Source organism: Heptranchias perlo, chromosome 1 (assembly GCF_035084215.1).
Source record: "Heptranchias perlo isolate sHepPer1 chromosome 1, sHepPer1.hap1, whole genome shotgun sequence".
In the NCBI taxonomy this organism is placed as follows: domain Eukaryota; kingdom Metazoa; phylum Chordata; class Chondrichthyes; order Hexanchiformes; family Hexanchidae; genus Heptranchias; species Heptranchias perlo.
Window position 1 is genome coordinate 164,587,317 of NC_090325.1, and position 26,904 is coordinate 164,614,220.

The window sequence follows — 26,904 nt, forward strand, 5'->3', positions numbered from 1 at the left end:
TCCCTCACTCCTCCATCGCCATCAAGCCAGATGACCAAACCTGGTTCAATGAGGAGTGTAGAAGAGCATCAAGCATACTTGAAAATGAGGTGCCAACCTGGTGAAGCTAAAACACAGGATTTCACACATGCTAAACAGAGGAAGCAGCATGCTATAGACAAAGCTAAGCAATCCCACAACCAATGGATCAGGTCAAAGTTCTGCAGTTCTTCCCATTCCAGTCGTGAATGGTGGTGGACAATTAAGCAACAAATGGGAGGAGGAGGCTTCACGAACCTCCCAATCCTCAATGAAGGCACAGCGCAGCACGTGAGTGCAAAAGACAAGGCTGAAGCATCCGCAATGATCTTCAGCCATAAGTGCCGAGCGAACGATCCTTCTTACCCTCCTCCTGAGGTCCCCACCGTCACAGATGCCAGACTGCAGCCAATTATTTTGTGATATCAAGAAATGGCTGAGTGCACTGGACACAGCAGAGACTATGGGCCCCGGCAACCTCTCAGCTGTAGTGCTGAAGACCTTTGCTCCTGAACTAGCCATGCCTCTAGCCAAATTGTTCCAGTACAATTACAACATTGGCACTTACCTGACAATGTGAAAAATTGCCCAGATATGTTCTGTCCACAAAAGCAGGACAAATCCAACCCAGCCAATTACCGCTCTATCAGCCTATTCTCAATCATCAACAACATGATGGAAGGAGTCGTCAAAAGTGCTATCAAGTTACCCACCAATAACCTGTATCACTCACCAAAAATGAACACGAGCTGAATTCCAGAGGTGAAATGAGAGTGACCACCCTTGACATCAAGGCAGCATTCGACCGAGTGTAGCACCAAGGAGCTCTAGTAAAACTGAAGTCAAAAGGCAGCAGGGGGAAAACTCTCCAGTGGCTGGAGTCACACTCAGCACAAAGGAAGATGGTTGTGGTTGTTGGAGCCCAATCATCTCAGCCCCAGGACATCGTTGCAGGAGTTCCTCGTGGAAGAGTCCTAGGCCCAACTACCTTCAGCAGCTTCATCAATGACCTTCCCTCCATCATAAGGTCAGAAGTGGGGCTGTTCACTGGTGATTGCACAATGTTCAGCTCCATTTGCAATTTCCCAGATAATGAAGCAGTCCGTACCTGCATGCAACAAGACCTGGTCAATATCCAGGCTTGGGCACTTAAGTGGCAAGTAACATTCACGCCACACAAGTGCCAGGCAATGACCATCTCCAAGAAAAGAGAGTCTAACCATCTCCCCTTGACATTCAATGTCACTATTTTCACCAAATCGCCCACTATCAACATCCTGGGGGAGTCACCATTGACCAGAAACTTAACCGGACCAGCAACATAAATGCCGTAGCCACAAGAGCAGATCAGAGGCTGGCTATTCTGTGGGAAGTGGTTCACCTCCTGACTCTCCAAAGCCTTTCCACCACCTACAAGGCATAAGACAGGAGTGTGATGGAATACTCTCCACTTGCCTGGATGGGTGTAGCTGCAACAACACTCAAGAAGCTCGAAATCATCCAGGACAAAGCAGTCTGCTTGATTGACACCCTATCCACCAGCTTAAATATCCACTCATTCCAACACCAGTGTACCGTGGCTGTAGTGTGAACTATCTACACTGTGGCTTCTTCGGCAGCATCTCCCAAACCCGTGACCTCCAACAACTAGAAGGACAAGGACAGCAGGTGCATGAGAACACCATCACCTCCAAGTTGCCCTCCAAATCATACACCATCCCAACTTGGCTTGATATCGCCGTTCCTTCATCATCGATTTGTCAAAACCCTAGAACTCCCTACCTGACACCATTTTGGGAGTACCTTCACCACATGGACTGCAGCGGTTCAAGAAGAAGGCCCACCACCAGCTTCTCAAGGGCAACTAGGGATGGGCAATAAATGCTGGTCTTGCCAGCGACACCCATATCACAAGAATAAAAGAAATACGAAGGGCAGTGGTAGAAGCTGTCAGTGCAACCGGCACCTCTCCAAGAACTGCCACACAGAGCAGGAAGAGGTGCAATGACCTCTCAAGGATAGCCAAGGTAAGTCAAAATGTTCTTGTCAATCTACATTACCACTCGTACAGACTTCACTCACCTCCCTACTTATCATACATGTGGGTGTCAGGGAACCTTTTTTATAACAGTGGAACCTCTGAAAACAGTGAAGTACGATCTTTAATCGAAACCACTTTGGCAACTCGCATAGCCTGCCACAAGAGCTTCACCCACTTGGGAGAAAGTAATTAATGAGTCAGGAGGGTTTTCACTAGGTGAAGCACTGAGCATTAGTGAGAATAAGAACTTGGGAGTGGAAGAGAGAGACAGTGCTGTTGCTCCATGGAGAGTTGAGAAACAACCACCCTCAGCTGAGGAGCCTAGCAACACAGATCTCAGGGGCCCAGCCTTCAAAAGAACTATGATTAGGGGCCATGATCTCATGTGGAAGCAGTGAAGATGGTTTTATGCATTGTGATGATGGATAAGTAGGAGGAGTCCACGACCCGTATCTGCAACATATTGCAAAAGTTTGTCATGACCTGCAGAATACCCTGGAGAAAGTGACAATTCAGGAGATTTCTGCAACAACAAGACATTAGGAGAGGTAGTAAGGACCTTGGTGGCCTCTGGAATTGCTGTTACTCTTGCTTCAATAAGTATCTTGAAGGTCAGCCTGAAAGTCACACTTCCACAGGCTTCCAAGATCAGGTTGGGACTATCCAGTCTGCAATGATACTGCTCAGTAACACCTTTGAGCCTGTGCCCACCATCGGTGGGCTGCAAGGAGTGGGCACAAATGTCACTGTCTCACCTGATAGCAGCAGTGAGCTGACATCCTTAAAGTCCCCTCCAATGCCTGCACCTGAGAGAGCTTCAAACTTGGTCCAGGCACCCCTTGCCGCTGCTGGAGAAAAGCTGCTGGAAGATGATTCTTCTGGGACAGCTGTTTTACTGAGATGAGAGTCACCTCAGGCCTCTGAGGCTCCAAGGGAACTATCTCAGCCTCCCACCACTGAATCTCATTTCATTCAGAGAGTACCTCGTAGAAGTAGTAGACTACGAACTCAAGTAAGTAAATTAGATGGTACAAAGGGTAGACATTGTGTTAAGAAGTAAATTGTAGATTTTCTGGTACCTTTGAGTGAATGTTGTTGTGGAAAGTAAACACGGCATGAGAACATAGAATTCTGTATTTATTTCTGTGTATGCTTGCAACTTTCGGGATGATGGCAGGAGACCTTTAAACTTCTGCCCAAGAAGGAAATTGGCAAAAAAATCTGTGGCAGAGGGATTTTGTGAGGTGTGGGGAACAGGCAAGTATGCATATCTTTGTTTAGTGTGTCAATCTTTATTTATTGAAAGCACTGGGCTATCCGTTGTATCTTCCTTTCTCTGTCAGCTGGCTGCAGGCTCTCCTTTTCAACATTCTCCCCTTCCTTTGTACCCTCATTCTGTGGGGATGAAGATGCTCCCCCTGCACCCCCCCCCCCGCCCAAGCCACCAGTCTAAATAGGCATCCCCTTCAACTTCTGAAGCAGCACATTTTCTTCATTGTGATATTACGTAGTATGCAGTAAGCTAAAGTGACTCTGGAGTCTCTTGCTGGGCTGTACTGCAGAGCTCCACCAGATTTTTTCAGGCATCTAAAACAAGACTTGAGAATGCCTATAGTCTGCTCAATAACACTTCTTGTAATTGCATAGACCTCATTATATACCTTATCTCCCTCTGTCTGTGAAAACCATACTGGCGTCATTAGCCATGAGTGCAGAGGATAGATCTGATCATCAAACAACTGTCCTGATACATGGCTCTGAGTCACGAGGACTGCAATAGCAGATTGGCGCATGAAGAAGGCGTCATGACAGTTTCCTCTGTATTGTGCATTCAGATGCAAAATAAGGTGGCTGGCATCACACACTAGCTGCACATTAATAGAATGAAAGCCTTTCCTGCACATAAAATTAAGGGGGTTGTCATATAGGGCTTTGAGTGCAACACGTGTTCCGTCAATTGCTCCTTGCACCTGTGCGAATTCTGCCAGTCTGTAGAACGGGATAGCTCTTTCTCTTTGTTTTTCTCGTTCCATTGGGAAAGATGTGAAGATATGAAGATCCTGAGTAGAGCATCAATGATGTCTTGATGTAATGGTTAGCTGCCTCCTGAGGCACAGACATTCAGAAACGTCTAAGACCTTCTTGATCTGGTGTGTAGATATCTGCATGATGGGAACAAACATCTTTAGTGATGCTTCACTCCAAGTGTCTCCAATCTCTTCTATCTTCTCATTCTCGTCTTCTTCAGAACAAAGGAATTGAGGGATTCCCATTGGGAAATCCATGTTCCCTGTCCAAAGCTGTACTTTTGACAGAGTTACTAAAAGTAACAGCAGAAGTCTATAAGAACCTTAAAGTACCAAACAGATCAATATGCAGGTAAAGTAACACCAACCATCAGTTACAGCAACCAAAGCCGTATCAGCCTCAAGGATACCTCACTGCCATTTATATAGTGGAAGTAATTGCTTAGGGCAGGTTTGGGATGGATGTTGGGGAAAATGGGTGGGAGAGGTTAGCCTTGCCCACTCAATCTATTTAAATGCACCAGAGTGGAATCCTGGTGGTCTTTAAAGGGTAATATTTTATAGAGAATATTGGTAGTGCATTAGATTGTTGTTTTTGAGACAGTTTATATTATTGCCCCATTTTACTCCATATTATGCCCCAAATCTGTTCCAAAATGGATGGTAATTCACAGGAAAATTCAGTCCTTGATTTTTTGAGATTAGTAAAGTTTGGAATTACTGTAAATACATTGTTTGTACAGAGTACTGCTCACTTACCTTTTTAATGTTCAATAAATGTTGTAGTGGTTTATAGCCTGAGCTGCATTCTGATAGAGTGTATATTGAAGCCGTTCGGATTAAAGGGGCATTGACAGTGTGGATACGAAATTGGCTCAGAGACAGAAAGTTGAGACTAGTAGTGAATGGTTGTTTTTCGGATTGGAGAGAAGTATACAGTGGTGTCCCACAGGGGTCAGTGTTAGGATCACTGCTCTTTTTGATATATATTAATGACCTGGACTTGGGTGTGGGGCATAATTTCAAAGTTTGCGGATGATGCAAAGCTTGGAAATGTAGTAAACAGTGAGCAGGATAGTAACAGACTTCAGGAGAACATTGGTGAAATGAGCAGACATATGACAGATGAAATTTAATGTAAGGAATCTTACAACACCAGGTTATAGTCCAACTGTTTTATTTGAAAATCACAAGCTTTCGGAGGCTTTCTCCTTCGTCAGGTGAGTGTGGGATTCCATGGAAGGTTACCGCATTTATAGTCAGAGAACAATACCTGGTGATTACAGATAATCTTTCCAACTGCCCGTTGTCAAGGCAATCAAAGTGTTCAGACAGAGAGATGTTACCTACAGGACCACCGAATATACAAACGGCCAGAACAAAAGACAGAGAGAGAGAGAGAGAAACATCCGAAAGGAAGAGAAAGACAGAGAATGACCCGTTGTATTAAAAACAGATAACTTTTTTTCGCTGGTGGGGTTACGTGTAGCGTGACATGAACCCAAGATCCCGGTTGAGGCCGTGTATTTGCCCACTCACTCAACTTGTCTAAATCGCCTTGAAGCCTCTTTGCATCCTCCTCACAACTCATGATCCCACCTAGTTTTGTGTCATCAGCAAACTTGGAAATATTACATTTGGTTCCCTCATCCAAATCATTGATATATATTGTGAATAGCTGGGGCCCAAGTACTGATCGCTGCGGTACCCCACTAGTCACCGCCTGCCACTCCAAAAAAGACCCATTTATTCCTACTTTCTGTTTCCTGTCTGTTAACCAATTTTCAGTCAATGCCAGTATATTACCACCAATCCCATGTGCTTTAATTTTGCACATTAACCTCTTATGTGGGACTTTATCAAAGGCCTTCTGAAAATCCAAATAAACCACATCCACTGGTTCTCCCTTATCTATTCTACCAATTACATCCTCAAAAAACTCCAGTAGGTTTGTCAAACATGATTTCTCTTTCATAAATCCATGTTGACTTTGTCTAATCCCGCTGATATTTTCTAAGTGTCCTCTTATCACATCTTTTATAATAGATTCTAGCATTTTCCCTACTACTGATGTTAGGCTAACTGGTCTGTAGTTCCCTGTTTTCTCTCTCCCTCCTTTTTTAAAATAGTGGGGTTACATTTGCCACCCTCCAATCTGCAGGAACTGTTCCATAATTTACAGAATTTTGGAAGATGACAACTAATGCACCCATTATTTCCATGGCTACTTCTTTTAGTACTCTGAAGATTATCAGGCCCTGGGGATTTATTGGCTTTCAGTCCCCTCTCACCTCTTCTTTAAAATTCTCGTTCTCTACCGCCCACCCCAAGTTTCTCACTGATATAGCCTCACTCCTTTCCTTCCTCAGTCTCTGCACTGAGTGACTTCTCAACCTTGGTGATTTCAATCTTCATCTCAACTCACCTTGCCCTGCTCCTCTGAGTTCACTGCCCTCTTGTCCTCCTTTAACTTCTCCCTCTGCTACCCATATTCACAGCCACCCCCTCGACCTTGCCATCACACCTGGCCTCTCTATTCTCATTGTCTCAATCACAGACAAGGCCATCTCCGATCACTTCCCTGTATCCCTCACCACTCACATCCCCCTTCCAACCCCATTTCCTTCCGTAAGTGCCCCTGGAAAAATCTCTCTCCCAAGTCACTTATAATGGCACTTTTAAACTCTCAACTGTCTAGCCTTTGGCTCTCCATTTGCCACGATATTTCTGCAGCTATTGATCTGCTCAATCACATCCTCACCTCCACTTTTGGTGCTGTTGTTCCCACTAAGCCCTTACTCTTGCCCACCCTGGCATTCCCCCTGGTATGGCCCCCATCTTTGCTTCCTTAAGTCCAAGGGGCACAAACTTGAATGTATACGGCATACAACTGGATTAGCCAATAATTTTTTTAAAAATTCGTTCATGGGATGTGGGTGTCACTAGCAAGGCCAGCATTTATTGTCCATCCCTAATTGCCCTTGAGAAGGTGGTGGTGATCCACCTTCTTGAACCGCTGCAGTCCATATGGTGAAGGTTCTCTCACAGTGCTGTTAGGAAGGGAGTTCCAGGATTTTGACCCAGCGACGATGAAGGAACGGCGGTATATTTCCAAGTCAGGATGGTGTGTGACTTGGAGGGGAACGTGCAGGTGGTGGTGTTCCCATGTGCCTGCTGCTCTTGTCCTTCTAGGTGGTAGAGGTCAATAAATGCCCGATCTGGCTGGACCACGTCTATCAGGTCCTGCTCTCCTCTGCCAAAATTGCTCACTAATCCAATATCATCCTGGAATGCAAAGATAACCCCCGGCTTCTTTTCTCCAATACCGTTTCCTTAAACCCCACTTCCCTGCCCCCTCCACCCTCACCTCCAACAACAAGTGCAAGGAGTTCTTTGTCACTAAGATTGGGACCATGCAGCCTTTTCTGCACCCTTCCCTTCCCCTTGCTACCAAGCCATAGTTTTTCCAAGGCTTTCCCCACCTGGCTCCCCTCCTTTAAGACCCACCTTAAAATTTACCTTTTTAACCAAGCATTTAGTCACCTGTACTAATATCGTCTTTGGTTCAGTGTCAATTTTTATCTTATTACGCTCCTGTGAAGTGCCAGGGATGTTTTCCTACATTTTTCATCCAAAACTCTGCTGCCCGTACTAATTCACACCAAATCCTGCTCACCAGTCATCCATTTGCTTGCTGATCTACATTGGCCCCCAGTCCAGCAATGCCTCGATTTTAAAATCCTCCACCTGTGTTCAAATCCCTCCATGGCCTCGCCCCTCCCTATCTCTTTAACCTCCTCCAGCCCTACAACCCTCCAAGATCTCTGCGCTCCTCCAATTCTGGCCTCTTGCACATCCCTGATTTCCTTCGCTCCACCATTAGCAGCCGTGCCTTCAGCTGCCTAAGCCCTAAGCTCTGGAATTCCCTCCCTAAACTTTTCCGACTCTCTACCTCTCTCTCCTCCTTTAAGTCGCTCCTTAAAACCTACCTCTTTGACCAAGCTTTTGGTCACCTGTCCTAGTATCTCTTTATGTGGCTTGGTGTCAAATTTTGTCTGATGCCGCTTCTGTGTTGCGCCTTGGAACGTTTTATTACGTTAGAGGTAGTATATAAATGCAAGAAGTTGTTGTTGTTATTAAAGGCGCTATATAAATGCAAGTTGTTTTGGGACCCATTCTCTGTCTGAATGCAAACGCACTGCTTGGGTGTTGGTATTTGAATCGTGAGGTGACATTCTTGGCATAACGTTTGGCTGGAGTAAACATACTACTGTTGATATCTTCAGCCAGCAGACTGTTTACCTTCATGAATGGATAATCTAATCTAAGTTCATCCAAGATATCTTTGGGATCTGTGGTTACCCAGGGAGAGATATCTCTGTGTCACTGGACAACCATCAATTTTCCCTTCTCTGCTTCCTTCATCATTGATGGTTCAAAATTCTGGAACTCATTACCTAATAGCACTGTGGCAGTTCCTTCACCATATGGACGGAAGTGATTCAAGAAGGCAGCTCCCCACCATCTTCTGAAGGGCAACTAGGGATAGGCCCGAGAATAAAAAAAAGCAAGTACCAGTTACATTGGAGCCTGACATTCATGTGGAAATATATATTTATCTGTGCAATCACTCTACTCCCTAGGGGCCTTCAAAATTTCTGGACTGAAGGGGTAATAGTGATTATGGTATCCTCATTCTTGCACTGAACACTTATCTTGTTTCCCCACTGAAGAAACCATATTTCTCAACTGTCCGATTGGATTTTCCATCCAGGCTCAACTGTTTTCTGGTTGATAGCTTGGCTTTTGAGAGGGAAATATTCCTAGAATGGGGCCTGTGTGTTTCAATGTTGCTCTGTTCATGGTCTCATGCAAACCATCAACATATAAACTCCAGTTTTATGAGGTTCTGTTGGTAGTGCAGAGCTTTACTGGAGGTGTCAGTCACTAAATCGAGTGCACATTCTAGCGTCCTGAAGAAGAGAGAGAGTACTTACCTCTGGTAGAACCTTTACCTTTCTTTCAAAGGAGCACCTTCCACACAACATTCTATTTCCCCACTTTTCCTTCAGCACTTGCAGACTATTTTCTTCTACTATTCCTTATCTGGCACAGTGAACCAAAGCCTCAGGGCTTGTATTATATGGAATATAAGATCACACCGGGACTCCTTTGATGTCACGCTGCCATATCACAAATCTCTTAAAGGGGAGGTTGCTCCTCATGATTTTTTACCAAAGAACATGACCTATTGCTGACTCAATATATGGAAGATGCTCTTCCATGAAATGTGAAGATACTTCCAGAGGTGGGTAATCTCTTTTTCAATTATGACATAATTATAAACTCCATAACCATGGGCATGGACTCAAGCTCAAAAGTGAGAAGATGAACAGATGTTGAGATTTAATTAGTTAACACAGAGGGTATTAAATGTGTAGAGCGGGCAGTGAAAGTGGATAGTGTCTGCAAATTCAAATGGGAACTGGATAAATTTTGGCAAGGGAAGCGAACTGAGAGGTGTAAGAGGTACATTATAGATTAATATTTTTGAACTTTGAACTTGTCAGATGGAGCACAACGGACCTTTCTGGTCCTTTATATTTCTGTGTTCCTAATGTTATTTTTGCACTGTAGCAACCACTTGCTTTGGACACTCTCTAGGAACAATAAACTGCAAATCTGTAGTTTAACAACTTTTGAACAAAATAATATGTCCCTCATTCTCAGCTAAGTCATGATCCATTGACAACAGTATTTCACATTATGACAGTCGCTGCAGTGGTGCAGCAAATAGTTTTAAAGGTGGTAAAAGAAATAATACCTTCTCTTACCTTATCTCTGCCCATTGTAACACCAACAAAATAAAATTAGGCAGCAGTTCAAGAGGACCTTTGTTAACCAGCCTGTTCCTCCAATACTCTGATTCGTTTGTGCCTACCCCTCCTTTTTTTAAGGGGCTTAAACAAAAAAAAACTCAGAGATTGGGCGCAATTTCAAACCTGCCAGTAGCCCACTTTATCACCAATGACAAGTTACAAATTGAGTTAACATCAGAAGTGACACTATTACCCATGAAAAAAATGAAAAAAAATCATATCCAGGTCATTATATTCTTCTCTGCTCCTTTTGGCTACATTCTTCATAGCACAAAGCTAGTGGTGAAGCTGCAGAACTACAAACTGAAAGTCTTTATTATAAAATGGATGGATTTTTATACATATATACATATTGTAAAACCAAAATGTTTAACTGGAAATTTTAATGACTCAATTTTGTACATTAAAGAGATAATAAAATTTTCATTGGTGTATAGTAATTAAAGAGACCCTATGTGGTTTTGGATTGTCCATTGGTGCATTCTGCCCTCTCGTGATCACATAAATACTGCTTAACTGAGCTAACAAGAGTTGCTTCTTACTACTGGTTTTGTCCTGTAATTGTTAGTACAGTAACACTGAGGATTTCTTTAGTATTGAAGTGGTGGTAAAGTGCTGTCGATATTGGTAGAGCCTTGGCAGCGGCTGTAGGTGGCCACTGATCCTGCATTTCCAAGCATGATGTGTATTATTAAGTGTATGTCGGAAACCATTTTAGTAAACTCTTTTCTCATGTCTCCAAACCATAATTACAACACACATATATTTTGCAGTTACTATGTTCGTTGAGTGTAAGGATCCTTTCCCATTGTCTATGTTCCCATTTTTGTCTTGTACAAATATATTTGGGCAGGGAGTTAAACAGTAGCAGATCTGTTCCTACAGTCCCTACTGTCATGAGGAAACTACTACCACTTTGTTGAGCTGTTAAGTATTTCAGATGCTCGAACCCCAGTGCCACCAGAACAAACAAGCACTAACAAGGAGAGCACCACTAATATAATGGGTCCATCCAAACTAAAATGTGTGCATGGTTAATTAAAAGGTAATTCGATTTTCTTTGTAAATAAAACATGATATATTGTATGGTGCCCACCAGTTGCAGAAGGCTTGCAGCTGCTTGAAATTAACTGAGAGTGTAGGACCCAACTGCATTCATAGGCTTTGTCAATGCGTCTGGTTTAATTTGTCCAGTGCCTCAACTGTTCCCTATTGCTTTTTTTCCATTTTAGTCCTGTTCCAGAGATGCTGTGCAACCTCCTCTTATTCACTCTGATTTCGCGTACCCCTTATACTAATCTCTTTTGTTTCTGTTAACCCAGTGGTATCCTAGAATACATCACTAAGAAAACTTACTAATGGACTGGCTTTTAAAGGTTTCTTTTTTCTAGAAGTAACATTATTTTAGAAGGTCATCAGGCTTGGTTGTTCAGGAACTCATAAAAAATGATAGCTTTTCAGAACATGGCTATTGATTAACTTAAATGTTTTAGGGTGTGAGGAAAATCACTTGCTAATAAAATGTCAATGGAGTCAATCTTCAACGTATTTATGAAATAAATTATTTCTCTTCATTTTGAGACGTCATGTTGTGTGGCATCTTGAAACCGGTAGTTAGGAAATATCCAGGATTTTTTCTCGTAGGTTAGCACGGCCATAGGGGCGTGTTAATCCACTTAACTGTGACTTCACCCTCTCCTGGTAAATCTTTGCCTACAATCATGTTTTTCTGAGTTGGAAAATCAAATTCTTGTCTCTATAGTATGATGGAAAATTCTGGCACCTTTATTCGCTGCTTCTCACATTATGCTAAATTAATACCTGCTTTGCAGACGTACCTAAAAGGTGAGGATTTGGCGGTGGTTGTTTAGGAAAAAGGTTCTTAGCTCCTGACCAGATTTATCACATAGTGCATGTAGAAGATGATCTTTCCTCGTTTGTTTTGAAATCATACATTGTTTTTTACAAGTCATGCTGAATTTGTTTCAGAAATACTTTAGAGGTCAGCCATCACTCCTTATAAATAATAATTAAAACCATTAAAAGTATTTTAAAAAAAAATGTCCCGTTGTTCATTCTTTCAGTATTTATAAGGAAAAGTGAAAAAAAAAACTGCATTTAAACATTTTAGGAAAGAATACCGCGTTTACCGTTTGGGGTTGGAGAAAGTCCCTTTAAAGCCATTTCTTGCCTTCCTCCCCTCGCCCGAACATGCCGCTGTAAGTTGGCACCCACAGGCACGCGTGCGCACTTGTGCCCGACAGACTGCGCAGTTGGGAGCGGAGCGGAGCGCGGCCGGCCGGTCGGGTTTGGCGCTGAGTTTGGGTCAGAGATTAGACATTTCCAGCAAGCCGCCTTCCCACTTATTTACAGCAACACCGCGCGCACCGCCAAATATCGGGAATTATGACGAGGAAGCTTCTGCGATGTGATGGAATGAACCGTTATTCCTTATCATAAAGTTGGCCTCATTCCTTGAACCTGGACTGCCTCAATACCTCAGCAGAGGGAAAAGAAAACTTTATTTTTCAGGTCGAGAGAAAGGGAAAAAAAAAAGGTGGGGGGGGGGGAAATAACCGAGTGCACTGCGCTTTACATGAGGGAGGGAGTGAGTGGAAGTGTAAGAAGGAGCGGCTGTCACATTTGAGGAAAAAAGGTAGAGAGAGGGAGGGGAGGAAAAAAAAAAATCCCCTCATCGGAGACGGGAAGGTGGTAGAGTGGAGCCGGGCGAGCGGGGGCAGCTGGCGTCCGAGTCGGGCTGTGACATGGCGGCGGCGGCTGGAACTGGAGGGCTCAGCACCCTGCCGACTCTACCTGATGCCGGTAGCAACCCCTTCCCTCCGGGAGCATTCAAGGAGCCCAAGAGACTCTATTGTAAAAACGGAGGCTACTTCCTAAGGATCTTGCCGGACGGCAGGGTAGACGGAACCCGTGAGAAGAACGATAGTAACAGTGAGTGTTGCAGATTCCATTAACACTTCAGTTTTAGAATATTTGACATTTTAAGTTCCCGTTCTAATCTACGTTGTTACAATTCTACATTCCCTTTAATTCAAGTTTTTGTTTCCGTGTTATGATTTACTATTCCAGTTATGTGATGTACATTCCATTTCCATTCTTGTATTTCCTCAATGCTTCAATTCGAATCCCAAAGCCAGCAATTAGTCATATTATTGCTATGTAATAATTAGCTTCAATTCTAGTTCGTTTCCATTCGGTTCCAGGTGTAATTTATGGTTTCAATTCTTGTTCTGACTCTCAGTTCCACAAAATGCATCTATTTATTTATTTGATTCCCCCCTCCCCCATCCCAAGCAGTTCAATAAACTGCCCATCTTTATCTGGCTTAACACAACAGTATTTCCTTGATGTTTTGGTGGACAAACTTAGAAAGATGTCTTGTTGCTGATGTACGAATTTTGTGGAGACTGGCTGCTCTTTGTCGTACTAGCTAAACATCTTATAGACTTTATCACTTTTTGCCCACCTTTGAGCAGGTAGCTTTTAAAAGGCTTTATTTGTAGTCAAGGACTCGGAAGCTTTTTAGAATCTGAGGGGTCTTTCCTTTTCAGCTGGAAAATGGGTGGGGGGTTGCTAAGCAACTACAAATAAAACATAATATAATTATCTTTTTCCCGATAACGACTATATTACCGCAAGGATTTCGGAGGTTTCCAAATTTTCTCTATATATATCGATGGTTAAAAAGTGTTAACAAATACTATTTTACAGCTTTTACTTTAACACGATAAATCTATTATTTTAAAGAAAAAAAACACAAGCAGTCCAACTCGTAACGCCAATGAGTGCTTAAATCTATGAGACCTATTGCAAGTATGTAGAAATGGCATATTTTTTTAAAATCCCGCCCACACTCCTGTTGCATTCTTGGACCCAATAAGTACATTAAGTTTTCTTGCAATATAGCATTTGGAAAATCATCTTGCATTGTGACCAGACGTGCGTATGCAAACTCAAAGAAAAGTAAATGAACAGAATGCGAGTGAATGATTGAATTGTGTTTTTTCCATATAACGTAAACTATCTTAGTTTCCATTACTAAGAGTGGCAGTAATGCATGATTAAAACGTCAATAGATAGGGCACTTAAAATAGTAAACGTCTGCTACGCCCACGTATTATTTGCCTCATCCTGAATCAGTTGCGATCGAAATAAAACAATTGAAATTACATAAACCGCAGTTTGGATGTAGCTTTATAAAATTCGTGTTAGAAACATAAAATATTACCTTGGTCGAGATGTAACATGGCAGAGTGCGAGATTTCGCTTTAGTGCAAATTACTGGTATAGATTTTACTCAAGTCCAGGGGGAGGGGAAACCAAAACGTGAGTTTAGATTTTTGCCATTGGTTTCTGTATTTTTCCGGTTTCCTCTACTGTTACAAGCTGTTTGTGCGTAATTGAAATGAATTACTTCCTTGGATTGTCAAATGCCCGCCTTGCAACAGTAGAGTTCTTATTACAATGAGCTTGCATCATTTCAGTGGCGGAAGTGCTATGATATTTACTTAGCTTTCTAATATTGCACAGACTTACACGATTCTTTCCTTTTCCTCCACCCTCTTTCTACATCTCCCCCCCCCCCCCCCCCCAAAAAATGAGAATCAGAATTTCACATTGAAAAATTGAGAAAATGTTGCTGAAAGTTTTATAGGCGTGTGGAGGAGGGGAGGAATAATTGGCTAAGCAGAACCATTCGAACTATGCTTAGCACATTATTTTCTGAAGCGGGTGAATATGGGTTGTGTTACATTGGAAATCTCGACCAGGTTTCAGAGCAACTGAGTGTTTTTAAGTGGTCAGCAACATAAGTTCTTCTTAAAACGGCATGTAGAACATTAAGCAGTTTGAAATTTGGACACGCTTAACGGAGGGTTGCTTTGCATGCGCTATTAAGAAAATATTCTGATCAGTCCTCATTTTGGATTTACTGAAGGACAGGCAAATTGTAACTTTTAATTGTTGATTGTAGTACACATCAGTGACTGCATTCCAGGCCTTGGAGTAATTCTGAGCATTGCCAAGGAGATGTACTATCGTTTTAATATAAGATAATAAGTACCTGGCAACAATCTCATTGAGGATTTCAGATAACATAAACCTATAGCAAAGTTGAGGTGCTTTATAACAGTTTTGTGAATCCAGAAATAAGCGCGCGCCCTTGAAATTGCCTAGAATTTTTGTAGAGTGAAGTTCACGGCTTGCTTTTTTGCTTGGCACTTTTTTTTTGTGTTGAATGCTGACAGCTAACACGTTATTATGACCTCCACATAGAAGGATGAACGTTTTTTTAAATTGCTAGGGAAATATGGTTTATGCGTAAGACCAAAAACATTCTCTTGGTTTAGATTATTAGTTAGTATAAATGGCTAGAACTTTTTTTGTTATTCTTGATGTCGTATGAATTGATTTATGCCTTCTAATTCGTAAAAGGCACCCTCTAGGTAAACAGAACATTTTGTTTAATTCTGTAGGTTTTGCTTTGAAAGTAAATAGCCTAATTAAATTTTGTCAACCTCCTGCCAATCATTATGGCATTTTATATTGTAGCAACCACAAACCAAGTGAACAGTATTTTATCGACCACATTCAGGACGTGTACACCACTTATACTGTACCACATGCAATGACGCCATCCCCTGACCTGCATTTTGTGTTTCATGGAGATGATTGTTTAATTGAGACCATATGGCCGTGCCTAAGGGGGAAAAAAACTTGAGATGTCACTGGAACTTCAGCAACCATAGCATTGATTTAGTTCCTACAGAAATTGTATCCTATCATTTTGATTTTAATTATAGAAAAAGTAATGAGGAGCAGGGGTTAGGATCCCACTTGCAGTGCTATCCCCAAGTTGTATGAGGGTCAAAAGGGAATTGGATGTATACTTGAAAACGAAAAATATGCAAGGCTATGGGGAAAGAGCGGGGGAGTGGGACTTTCAAAGAGCAGGCACAATGGGCTGAATGGCCGCCTCCTTTGATTCTATGAGCCTTGTAAGATATAATCTATATCTCCCACCTTCTTATCTAGTGCTGACAATATCCCAAACATATATGATATGAGCTTTTGGAAAGACATCAGGTTAAAAAAAAATTCCCTGCAAGACTCCTTAAGAGTACAGTTCCTCATTTAAAGTGAGATTAGCTGGCTGTTATGGAAAGATATAAAAGTATAATCTGGGAAGTATTTTGATGCATTTTGTTACATAATGTAGTAACGTTGCAATATTTTAAAATATCTTGTATCTTTCAAAGTAACTTAATTATGGTATGGAATTAGTTTCTTGAGGTCCATAGTGTGAAACATGTAATGAAGATATTCCATTTTTTTCCAAATGGTCAAAATATTTATATTTGGATAACATGCTTGCACTATTGCAGTAGATTTTTAAATCATTTGTCACATTTAAAGGTCATCAATTTTGCAGCAATCCAACAGTAAAATGGTTATGTTCAAGATTTATTTCTCTTCCATTTATTATGTACAATGATCTGATGAGCATTTAGTTCTGTTTGCTGGTGAGCATGATTTTTCATGTGGGCGCTGAAAATGTATACTTAAAGGTAAGTACTAAACCTCCTGGCATAGAATTACTGTGAAGCGCCAAGAGTGAATTTTACTTTTGGATATTTGTAAGCTTTCTACCTTGTTGCTGCTCAGAGGTACTAGCCATAATAGATGTCCATTTTGAAAACTTAAGCATTGTATTGTTTCTGGCCTATCTCATCTGTACTGTGAGAAACCAGGCAGAAAATTTACAAGTAATTATGAGGCACAAGTATTAGAAAAAATATCAAAGAAAAATTTCATTTTTTTGTGGGGATAAACTTCCCTGCTGAAGTGTTAGACCAATGACTGCTTCAACAAGAACTACAAATTCATCGTGGGAAGTGCAGCAAAGAAAACATGTATTTCATAACCATGTAAATAACAGAGAAGGAAAGTTTTGAGCAGGGAAAGCGAAGAAATAAAGAACTTGCATTTATATAGCACCTTTCACAATCTCTGGCTGTCCAAAGCACTTAACAAGCACTGTATTATTTGAGCTAACTGAATGTACTGTGACAAACGAGGCAAAAAATTTACAAATAACCATGAGGCCAAAACGAACAGTAGTTCGTGATGTATTGCTTCAGCAAATTTTGCTGTTTGACAGCGATGGGTGAACTGCTGTCTCATTTAGGCTGCAGCAGGACAGTGGAATACATTAAAACTACTGGAAGTACCTGTGAGCATCATCATGGAGACTATGTATGTTAGTCATACTAACAACTGGAAGGTGCAATTTTCATTAAAGTGTAATGGTATTTATTATATTTCATATACCTCCAATTTGACATTGTTAAAAGTAATCATTATTTCAATGTTGTTGAATTCAACAAATAATAGTGCATGCAGTGTTACTTAAACAAAAAGTTAAAACTGGGGGGGCAGCGAGGAGAGTCTGTCTTCTTTGTTTCCTTGGTATCAGTCAGTTTTGTGCAATTGGCAGGCCAAAGGGTTCCAAAAGTGTATAACTAGCACTGTTTGTGAACCCTACAAATTAAGGCAATAGCAAAAATTGAATAGATGTATGGGTTATTTACATGTGGTGGAATCTTGTAGGTGCACTTTGGTTTGTACTGACTGACAGACATTAAGTTCCTTTATTTACAATGAAATATTAGTAGAAAGTCTAATTGTGCATTCCTGTAGGAAGCTCCAGCAAACATTTGTCTGGAAAGATTTATTTTAGTGTTTTCTCAGCTCTCTGTTGTAGCTGCAGCACTCTAGGGAATGAGCTGAATGATTATTTTATCTAATGGGATTAAGTACCTCCATCTGACGTTACTTTTATTTTCATATATAATTCATCAACACACACTTGGGAGACTTTTCAAGAACCAACATTAAGCTTTCTTCACTTTGAAACTGATTTGAGCTTGGTAAATTCTTCCTCACTGTGGGGTGGATTTTTCCACCTAAGAGTTGCCAATAAAATGTACAGTTTGTAGTTATACAAGACTGCAGGCTACTGGCAACCATTGAGGACTTTATAATGTCCTCCATTCTGATTGGTTTGCAGTGATATAATTTGTAATATGATAGAATATTACTGAACGTGATTTCACCCAGATGTTTTGAGATTCTATAACTTTATGACGGTGTATCAGTTTACTAATGTGTTGTGGAATGAGTTGTCATTGTTTGTTCCACCACTCCAGAACTGCTTTGCTAGCACATCACAGCTCTGTCATGCAATTGAGTTGAGAGAAGGCACTCAATGTGGAAGGAGGTATCTGTGTGCTGTGCTGATTTTATTAAATTAGTCCAGAACTATAAAAATATTGTAGAGTAATAAACATGCATACTTTCCCTTTGAGACAATGTCACACAAAATTGCAGTGTTCTCCATATTAATTAAAATCTTAGTACCAAGTAGAACTGTTATGGTTGTGGAAATCTGTAAGGGATTCTGTCCTAGGCATCTGTTTTCTTGTTTGAATGTGTCTCTTAGAAGTCAGGAAATGACACTTTTTAAATTTGTTGGTAGTCACCTTAAAAATGGGCCATCAATTATTCTCTCCAAAATGAGACAGTTTTAAAAGTCTCTTTAAAGGGGGGAAATCTAGAAGCTCAGTGGCTTTGTGCATCATTTAGCCCATGGGTTTAAACTCAGTCCAGATTGAGATGTCTCTGACATTTACTAGCTCTATGAAAAATAGTTTTAGGCAGACTCAATTCCTAGACAGCCTCAGTCCCCAGTACAAAACTGCAAACTAATTGGTAGTCTCGAAGGGCACAAATATTTTCTATGAAAAAAGTGAGCATATTTGATTCTGGCATAGAGCATAAAAGGCAGTTCATTGGTGAAATTGTATACTGTGCTATGGAGTGTTGCGATGTGCTCATGATTCGCCATGTGAGTTCTCGATGTCAAATGTGATGTGATCCTTCTACACACCTTGAATTGTTATCCCGATTTAATTTCATGAAAAGGGCTCACCTGAATATGTTGCAAGGCTGTGTGAAATTTGGGTTTGTTGGTTCTTTGCACTGTCCAGAGGATCTAGCCTCACTGCTGCTGCTCTCATGATGCATTATGTATCTCTATCCTTTTGCCTCCAGGGGTTGACCATTTTCATGGTACTGGGAACCTACTTTTCTCATTGAATGTGAAGACACTTTATAATTTGGTGACTGTAGTAGTTCCACCCTCTCTACATGGTATAGGAAAACTCAGCCTCCATTGACACATAAGTGATACATGACCTATCAAAGTTGCTGGAGACACCTAATAGGATCATAAGTGCCATTGGGTCAGTCAGAATTAAAACTAAAACAGCAAAAAATATTGCAAGTACAGATAAATAATATAGAAGATAGCAGAGAACAAGAGTAACTGTTAAAGTTCAGGCTTGGACAAATAACCTAATGATTTCCACAAACAAACTGTATCTCTTATGATCTGAAACCAGTGCCTTTTCTTCTCTGCGTTACTGAGGGAGTACAGCCCATGTCTAACTGCTTACTGGAATTCATACAGGATGCTTACTACATTTTTTCTTTATCTAGAAGGTTAAAAGGTAGAAAATCTCAATATTAGATCTTATTTCATACAAGCCAAAACTACTGACCAATTTTATGTATGACTAGATGATTTACAATAGATATAACTGAGCTGACTGTTTTAAATAGTTTGTGATTCTCCTAGCTTCTTCTGGGAAAACTCTTGAAGTGGCAGTCTCCTCTTGTGGCAATATGTAAGTGATGCTTGTCAAGTTGTATGCATGCCCAACCGTATATCGTCCCAATACAAGAACTATTCAGTATTGGACAATTCTTGTATTTTAAGGATATTTTCCCCTTTAAAGTTAAGAGCAGTTTCTTTGAAGAATGTCCTTAGCAACCAGAATCTTAACAGTCTAACATCTCAGAAAACAATGTGATAATGGCATGGAACCTTCAAGTCTGCCACCTGCAGTTTTCATGTATATCACCAGACTGTTAACACATGACAATGCTCAGAAATTACATTTCAAACTGTCACTAGTGTGACAACAGTGAATATTTAGATTGATATAGGCTTCTTTAATTCAGTCATGGTACATAAATGGTTAAGAACCAGATTCACTCAGAAATTTGTTGAATTTTGTTGTAATAACCGGCTAATTTGTCTGAAAAACAAATATGAGGGAGGGGCCAGCCACTTAATTCAAGTACAAACATTCAGTGTGATTTGTTCAGGCAAATCCCCTTTCAATTTAGACAGCTATTTAAATTCACAAAGTCCTGCTCACTATTTTGAGCTATTTATCAGCATGCACTTTTCAAATCAGTAAGTTTAATCTGGTGCCTTTCAAGTGAGACTTACCGGATCCTTTGCAGAGAATTAGATAAACCAGAGTGGCAAGGAAAGGATTAAAGAATGACCCATGTTTAAAGTAATTTACAGCATAGTTTAGCACAAGATTTGCAAACTATTATTTTCTATTATACAAAAAGTTAGCAATTTTAACTACTGTAAACATACACAGTCATATGCAGAAGGTATGATATGAATAGGAAAGAGCAATGATTTTGTTGGGAACAAGGGCATTGGAGGGGAGGGAGCGGTTGTGCAGATTGATGGCTACAGTGGTATTTTGGCGAATGGAGAACCTAAGACTAGGCAGTTGGGTGTTTAAAAGTGCAGTTGTAAGTTACTGGAGAAGATTTTTTCCAGCAGTAGATGTATGTTAATTGTATGATTTATATCAATTAGTGTTAATTGTATCAATTGTGTGGTGCGTATCAATTGGGGACTTTGGTATCCTTTTTATAGGCGAGCTTAGCTAGAGTGTGGCGTGTGTAAGAGGAATCTCCTGTGAATAAAGGCATGGAAGCAACTAAAGTCCAGGCTCTAGTATTCTATCCTTCAGCACGTGGCTATCCAGTTTTAACATGTAGAAGGAAGTGGAGTTGGAAGGGGATGTGGGTGGTGAGAGATAAGGAAGTAGTTGAAGATAACCTTGTCTATGATTAAGATCATTGGATTATAGTAGATTGCAAGGTCGAGGGGGGTGGCCATGAATATGGGTAGAAGAGTTTATATGAAGGAAGAGATTTTGGGAGGACCAGAGGGCAGTGAATTCAGGGGAGAGAGGGCAACAAGAGTTGAGACGGAGATTCAAATCACTAAGGAGAAGGAGTGACTCAGTGCAGAGGCTGAGGGAGGAAAGGAGAGAGGATCTGTTGATGCGAAACTTGGGGTTGGGCTTGGGGTGGCAGTAGACAATGAGGATATTAAAGAAATGGCAAGATGGTGGAACAAGGTGAGGTGTTCGAAGGAGGAGACGTACCAGAAGGGTACGGGGAGAGACCAAGTTGAGATTTGGTGATGAGGGCTATGCTGCTGCAACAACAGTTTTGGTGGGGCAGGTGGTGGAAAGTACTGCCAACTGGGGAATCTTCAGTAGCCACTTGTGAGCCAATTTCAATCATAGCCAGAATGTCAATGCACTCTTCCAAAATGAGGTGGTGGATTGCAAGGGCCTTGTTCGCGAGTGAACTGACATTCAGTGAACTGAGGGAAATGTGGAGAGGAGCGGTGATTGCTGAACCACTTCAAAGTTCAAGGTAGCACTCTTGAGTGTACTTGGTCGCAATTGGTTTAGTCATCCATCACTGGATCTGGCTGAACCACATCAAGTACTGTCTGGCCTCAGTCTCCCATGCAAAACTGCGCACTATTCCAAGATTATCCTGGAGAGCCAGGATAATCCCTGGCTTCATTTCTCTACCACCAATCGTCTCCTTAAACCCCTTTCCCCGTCCCCTCCATCCTCTGCTTCACCAAGTGTGAGGAGCTCATGGACTTTTGTCACTAAGATTAAGACTATCCATTTATTTGTCTCTGCTACTTCTCCCTCCCCTTCTTCTTGCTCACCAAACCAAATCTTCCCCCAGGCTGCCCCATGCCCTAGCCCTAAACCCATGTCTTTCTCCACTTTCTCGCCTCATGCCATCTACCAGCTCATCTTTTCCATGAGACCCAACTCCTGCTGCCTTGACCCCATTCCCATTAAATTGCTAACAACCCAGTTTCCCTTCCTGGGCCCAAGCTAACTGACATTGTTAATGATTCCCTCTCCTTGGGTTCTAGCCCTCTCTCTTCCACAATCGCCTACATCAACCCCTTCCTCAATAAACCCACCCTTGAGCCTTCTGTCCTTACAAACTGCCACACTATCTCCAACTTCCTTTTCCCCTCCAAAGTCCTTGAACATGTTGCTGCCTTCCCAATCACTCAAGTCAGGGTTCTGCCCCGTCATAGCACTGAAATGGTCCTAACAAAAGTCACCAATTACATCATCTGTGATTGTGAATGTGATGCATTATCCCTTCTCACCTTCCTCGACATTTCTGCTGCCTTTTGATATGGTCGACCACTGCCTCTCCTCTGTTGTTCAGCTCAGTGGAACTGCCCTTACTGGGTTTCACGCTTGCCAATTTGATCGTAACCCGACTATCTTCTGCAATGGCTTTTCTTCCTTTCCCAACACCATTACCTCTGGAGTCCTCCAAGGATCCAATATTGGTTCCAACTTCCTCATCTACCTGGCAACATCAACTACAGACATGTCAGCTTCCATATGTACGATGACAACACCCATCTCTACCTCTCCGCCACTGCTCTCAGCCACTACTGCTTTTGTGTTGTCAGACTGCTTGTACAGTCTTGGATGAGCCACAATTTCCTCTAGTTAAACAACGGGAACACCGAAGCCATCGTTTTCAGCCCAGTCATAAACACTGTACCCTGCCACCAACTCCATCTCCCCAGCCATTATCTCAGTCTGACCCAGATTGTTCCGGACCTCAGCATCCTATTCACTCTTGACCCGAGTTTCTAACTTTACATCCTCTTCATTAAAAACTACTGACTTCCACCTCTCTAACATCGCCAGCCTCCACCTCTACCTTAGCCTGTCTGCTACTGAAACCCTCCTCCACATGTTTGTCACCTCCAGACTGAACTGTTCCAGTGCATTCATGGACAGCCTTCTATACTCTGTCCTCTGTCAACTTCAACTCATCAAAAACTCTGCTGCCCGTATCCTATCCCACACTAAGTCTCACTCACCTATCACCCCTATTCTTGTTGACCCACATTGGCTTCCATTCTCTTAAAGCCTCCAATTTTAAATTCTCATCCTCATGGTTAAATCCCTTTGTGAGCTTGCCCCTCCATATTTCTGTAACCTCCTACAAACCCCGCCCCTGAAGTCTGCGTTCTTCCACTCTGGTCTTTTATGGATCCCTTCACCCCCGTTGTTGGTGGCCATGCCGTCAGCCGCCAAAGCTCCATGCTCTGGAATTCCCTGCCTAAGCATTTCTCGCCTTCTTTAAGACCCTCCTTAAAACCCACCTTTTTTTCACCAAGCTTTTGGTCACCCCTGCTAATAACTCCTTCTTTGGCTTGTTGCACCTTTGTTTCTGATTATGTCTCTCTGAATGTTTTTCTACATTTAAAGTGCTATATAAATGCAAACTGTTGTTTTGTTAATACTACTTTTGAATTGTTCTATTACAGTTTAACACATTCATTTGGCAGTTAAAGCCCTAAATAGGATATTTAGTATAGAGTTACAGTATTCTGATGCTTCCAAAGACCAGCAGGACCTGTGGAGGAACGAGACAGAGCCAGTAGCCTAATAATGGGTTTTCTGTTCATTGTTCTGGGTGTGGTATGATATTTTACCCAGATATCGGGAAGGAGAAACACTCTTGAGGTTGTAGGGGGTTGGGGCTCATTTGCAAGAGTAGTCTGAAACAAAGCAACCAAAAACATCTAGGTAAAAGAAGCCAAAAAAAGTAACAATAGTAGCAGCATAGGTGAGATACAGTATCATTCACAGAACCAAGAAAAATTTAAAGCAAGTGGAATAGTAGTGGACAACAGTAGTTGAAAAGGAAGGAGAAGGGCCTATTAGAGACCAAAAAGATAGCCTATGTGTGGAGGTGAAAGATGTTGGTATGGTTCTTAATGAATACTTTGTGTCTGTCTTCACAAAAGATGCAGACATCGTAGTTAAGGAAGAGGAATATGAAATATTGGATGGGAGAGTGAGAGGAAGTATTAAGGGGATTAGCATCTTTGAAAGTAGATAAATCACCAGGGTTGGATAAAATGTATCCCAGGCTGTTAAAAGAAGCAAGAGAGGAAATAGTGGAGGCTCTGACCATCATTTTCCAATCCTCACTGGATACAGGCGTGGTGCCGGAGGATTGGAGGACTGCTAATGTTGTACCATTGTTTTAAAAAGGGAGTGAGGGATAGACTGAGTAATTACAGGCCAGTCAGTCTAACCTTGGTGGTGGGCAAATTATTGGAATCAATTCTGAGGGACAGGATAAACTGTCACTTAGAACGGCACTGAGTAATTGAGGACAGTCAGCATGGATTTGTTAAGGGAAGGTCGTATCTGACTAACTTGATTGAATTTTTTGAGGAGGTAACAAGGAGGGTCGATGCATTTGATGTGGTCTACATGGATTTTAGTAAGGCTTTTGACAAAGTCCCACATGGCAGACCAAGGGAGAGAGGCAAGTTGGATCCAAAATTGGCTCAGTTACAGGAAGCAAAGGGTAATGGTCAACGGGTGTTTTTGTGACTGGAAGGCTGTTTCCAGTGGGGTTCTGCAGGGCTCAGTACTAGATCCCTTCCTTTTTGTGATGGGATGCCTTGCAGCAACTCGCCAAGGCTTCTTCGACAGCACCTCCCAAACCCGCAACCTCTACCACTTAGAAGGACAAGAGCAGCAGGGACATGGGAACAACACCACCTGCACGTTCCCCTCCAAGTCACACACCATCCCGACTTGGAAATATATCGCCGTTCCTTCATCGTCGCTGGGTCAAAATCCTGGAACTCCCTTCCTAACAGCACTGTGGGAGAACCTTCACCACACGGACTGCAGCGGTTCAAGAAGGCGGCTCACCACCACCTTCTCGAGGGCAATTAGGGATGGGCAATAAATGCCGGCCTTGCCAGCAACGCCCACATCCCATGAACGAATAAAAAAAAAATTAATGATTTGGACTTAAATGTAGGGGGCATGATTAAGAAGTTTGCAGATGATACAAAAATTGGCTGTGTGGTTGAGAGTGAGGAAGAAAGATGTACACTGCAGGAAGATATCAATGGACTAGTCGGGTGGGCAGAAAAGTGGCAAATGGAATTCAATCCGGAGAAGTGTGAGGTAATGCATTTGGGGAGGGCAAACAAGGCAAGGGAGTACATAATAAATGGAAGGAGTGCTTGTCCGTAGACCCCTGAAGGTAGCAGGACAGGTCGATAAGGTGGTTAAGAAGGCATATGGAATACTTTCCTTTAATAGCTGGGGCATAGATTAAGAGCAAGGAGGTTATGCTGGAACTGTATGAAACACTGGTTAGGCCACAGTTTGAGTACTGTATACAGTTCTGGTCACCACATTACAAGAAGGACGTAATTGTACTAGATAGGATGCAAAGGTGATTTACAAGGATATTGCCAGGACTGGAGAATTTTAGCAATGAGGAAAGATTGGATAGGCTGGGGTTGTTCTCTTTGGAACAGAGGATGCTGAGGGGTGATTTAATTGAGGTGTATAAAATAAAGAAGGGCCTGGATAGAGTGCATAGGAAGGACCTATTTCTTTTAGCAGAGAGGTCAATAACCAGGGGGCATGGATTTAAAGTGATTTGATTGGTAGAAGGATTAGAGGGGAGCTGAGGAAAATTGTTTTCACCCAGAGGGTGGTAGGGGTCTTAAAGGGTGGTAGAGGCAGAAACCCTCAACTCATTTTAAAAAGTACCCGGATGTACACCTGAAGTCCTGTGACCTACAGGGCTACAGACCAAGTGCTGGAAAGTGGGATTAGGCTGGGTGGCTCATTTTTGGCCAGTGCAGACATGATGGGTTGAATGGCCTCCTTCTATGCCGTAAATTTTCTATGATTCTATGAAAATGAACAGAAAAGTTCAAAGACATGCAGAGAGATAGAAATAGATTGTTTAGCTGCTGAGGAAAATCAAAAGGAACATAATTTCCAGCTAAAGGTTCTCAAACAGGAGGATGTGAAGAAACAAGATGAGGAGAAGGAATGCTGCAGATTTGAGGCAGAGGAAAAAGATGAACACGAGATGAAGGAAAGAAAGTCAGCATCAATGTGTTCTTGAGCTGGTGGAGAAATATGTCAACAATGCAGGTACATGAGGGTACAGTTAATTTTGCCTATAACTGAGAATAATTTCATTAAATCTAATATGATACCATCTTTTAAAAAATAAATGATACTGATGGTTTCAAGATTTTTGAATTATTGGTGAACCACCATAAATCGAATAAAAGTTTGAGCTGAATGGCTGATACTATCACTTCGAGGTAAAAACCCATCATACTTTCACTCTGAAAGATGGTACGGATTATGAAACTGTAAAATGTTCTGTTACTGCTTACGATTTAATGGCTGAAGTATATAGGCACATGTAAAAAATTACAGAATAGCTCTGCTTGGCACCAGAGAATTAATCATGGGGATATTAGATATTTGGAAATTGTGGCTATAAGTAAAGAATGTAACTGATTTACAATGGTCTTTGTCAACTAATAATAAGGGATCAGTTTCTGACGTTTCCAGACGATCGATAGGATATGGTGGCTTGATTGAGTGCCTGGAGCAGTTAGGTGAATGAACAGATCATTTTGGGACCAGTGATGGGTTTCTGTGGCCAGGCATTTAGTTTCTTTCTGCCAGGTGGGGAGGGGAGTGGTGATCCCTGAGAGCCAGTGGATACATCAGAGGGTAACACCCTATTGGGTGATGCCAGAATTCTCAGGTGCTGTAATAAAATGGTTCCAATGAGGGCCTGATCCCAATCAAGAAGACTGAATCTGGCCGTGAGGCAT

General features: G+C 41.8%; 1 protein-coding gene across 1 annotated transcript in view; it reads left to right on the forward strand.

Moving 5' to 3' along the window:
* The first annotated feature begins 12,218 nt into the window (after positions 1 to 12,218).
* fgf2 (fibroblast growth factor 2) overlaps positions 12,219 to 26,904 on the forward strand; it is a 162,998-nt gene continuing 148,312 nt past the window's right edge. Inside the window, exon 1 of the mRNA XM_067993401.1 lies at positions 12,219 to 12,917. Coding sequence (XP_067849502.1) covers positions 12,731 to 12,917 — 187 coding nt within the window. The 5' untranslated portion in view covers positions 12,219 to 12,730. The remainder of the gene's footprint in view (positions 12,918 to 26,904) is intronic.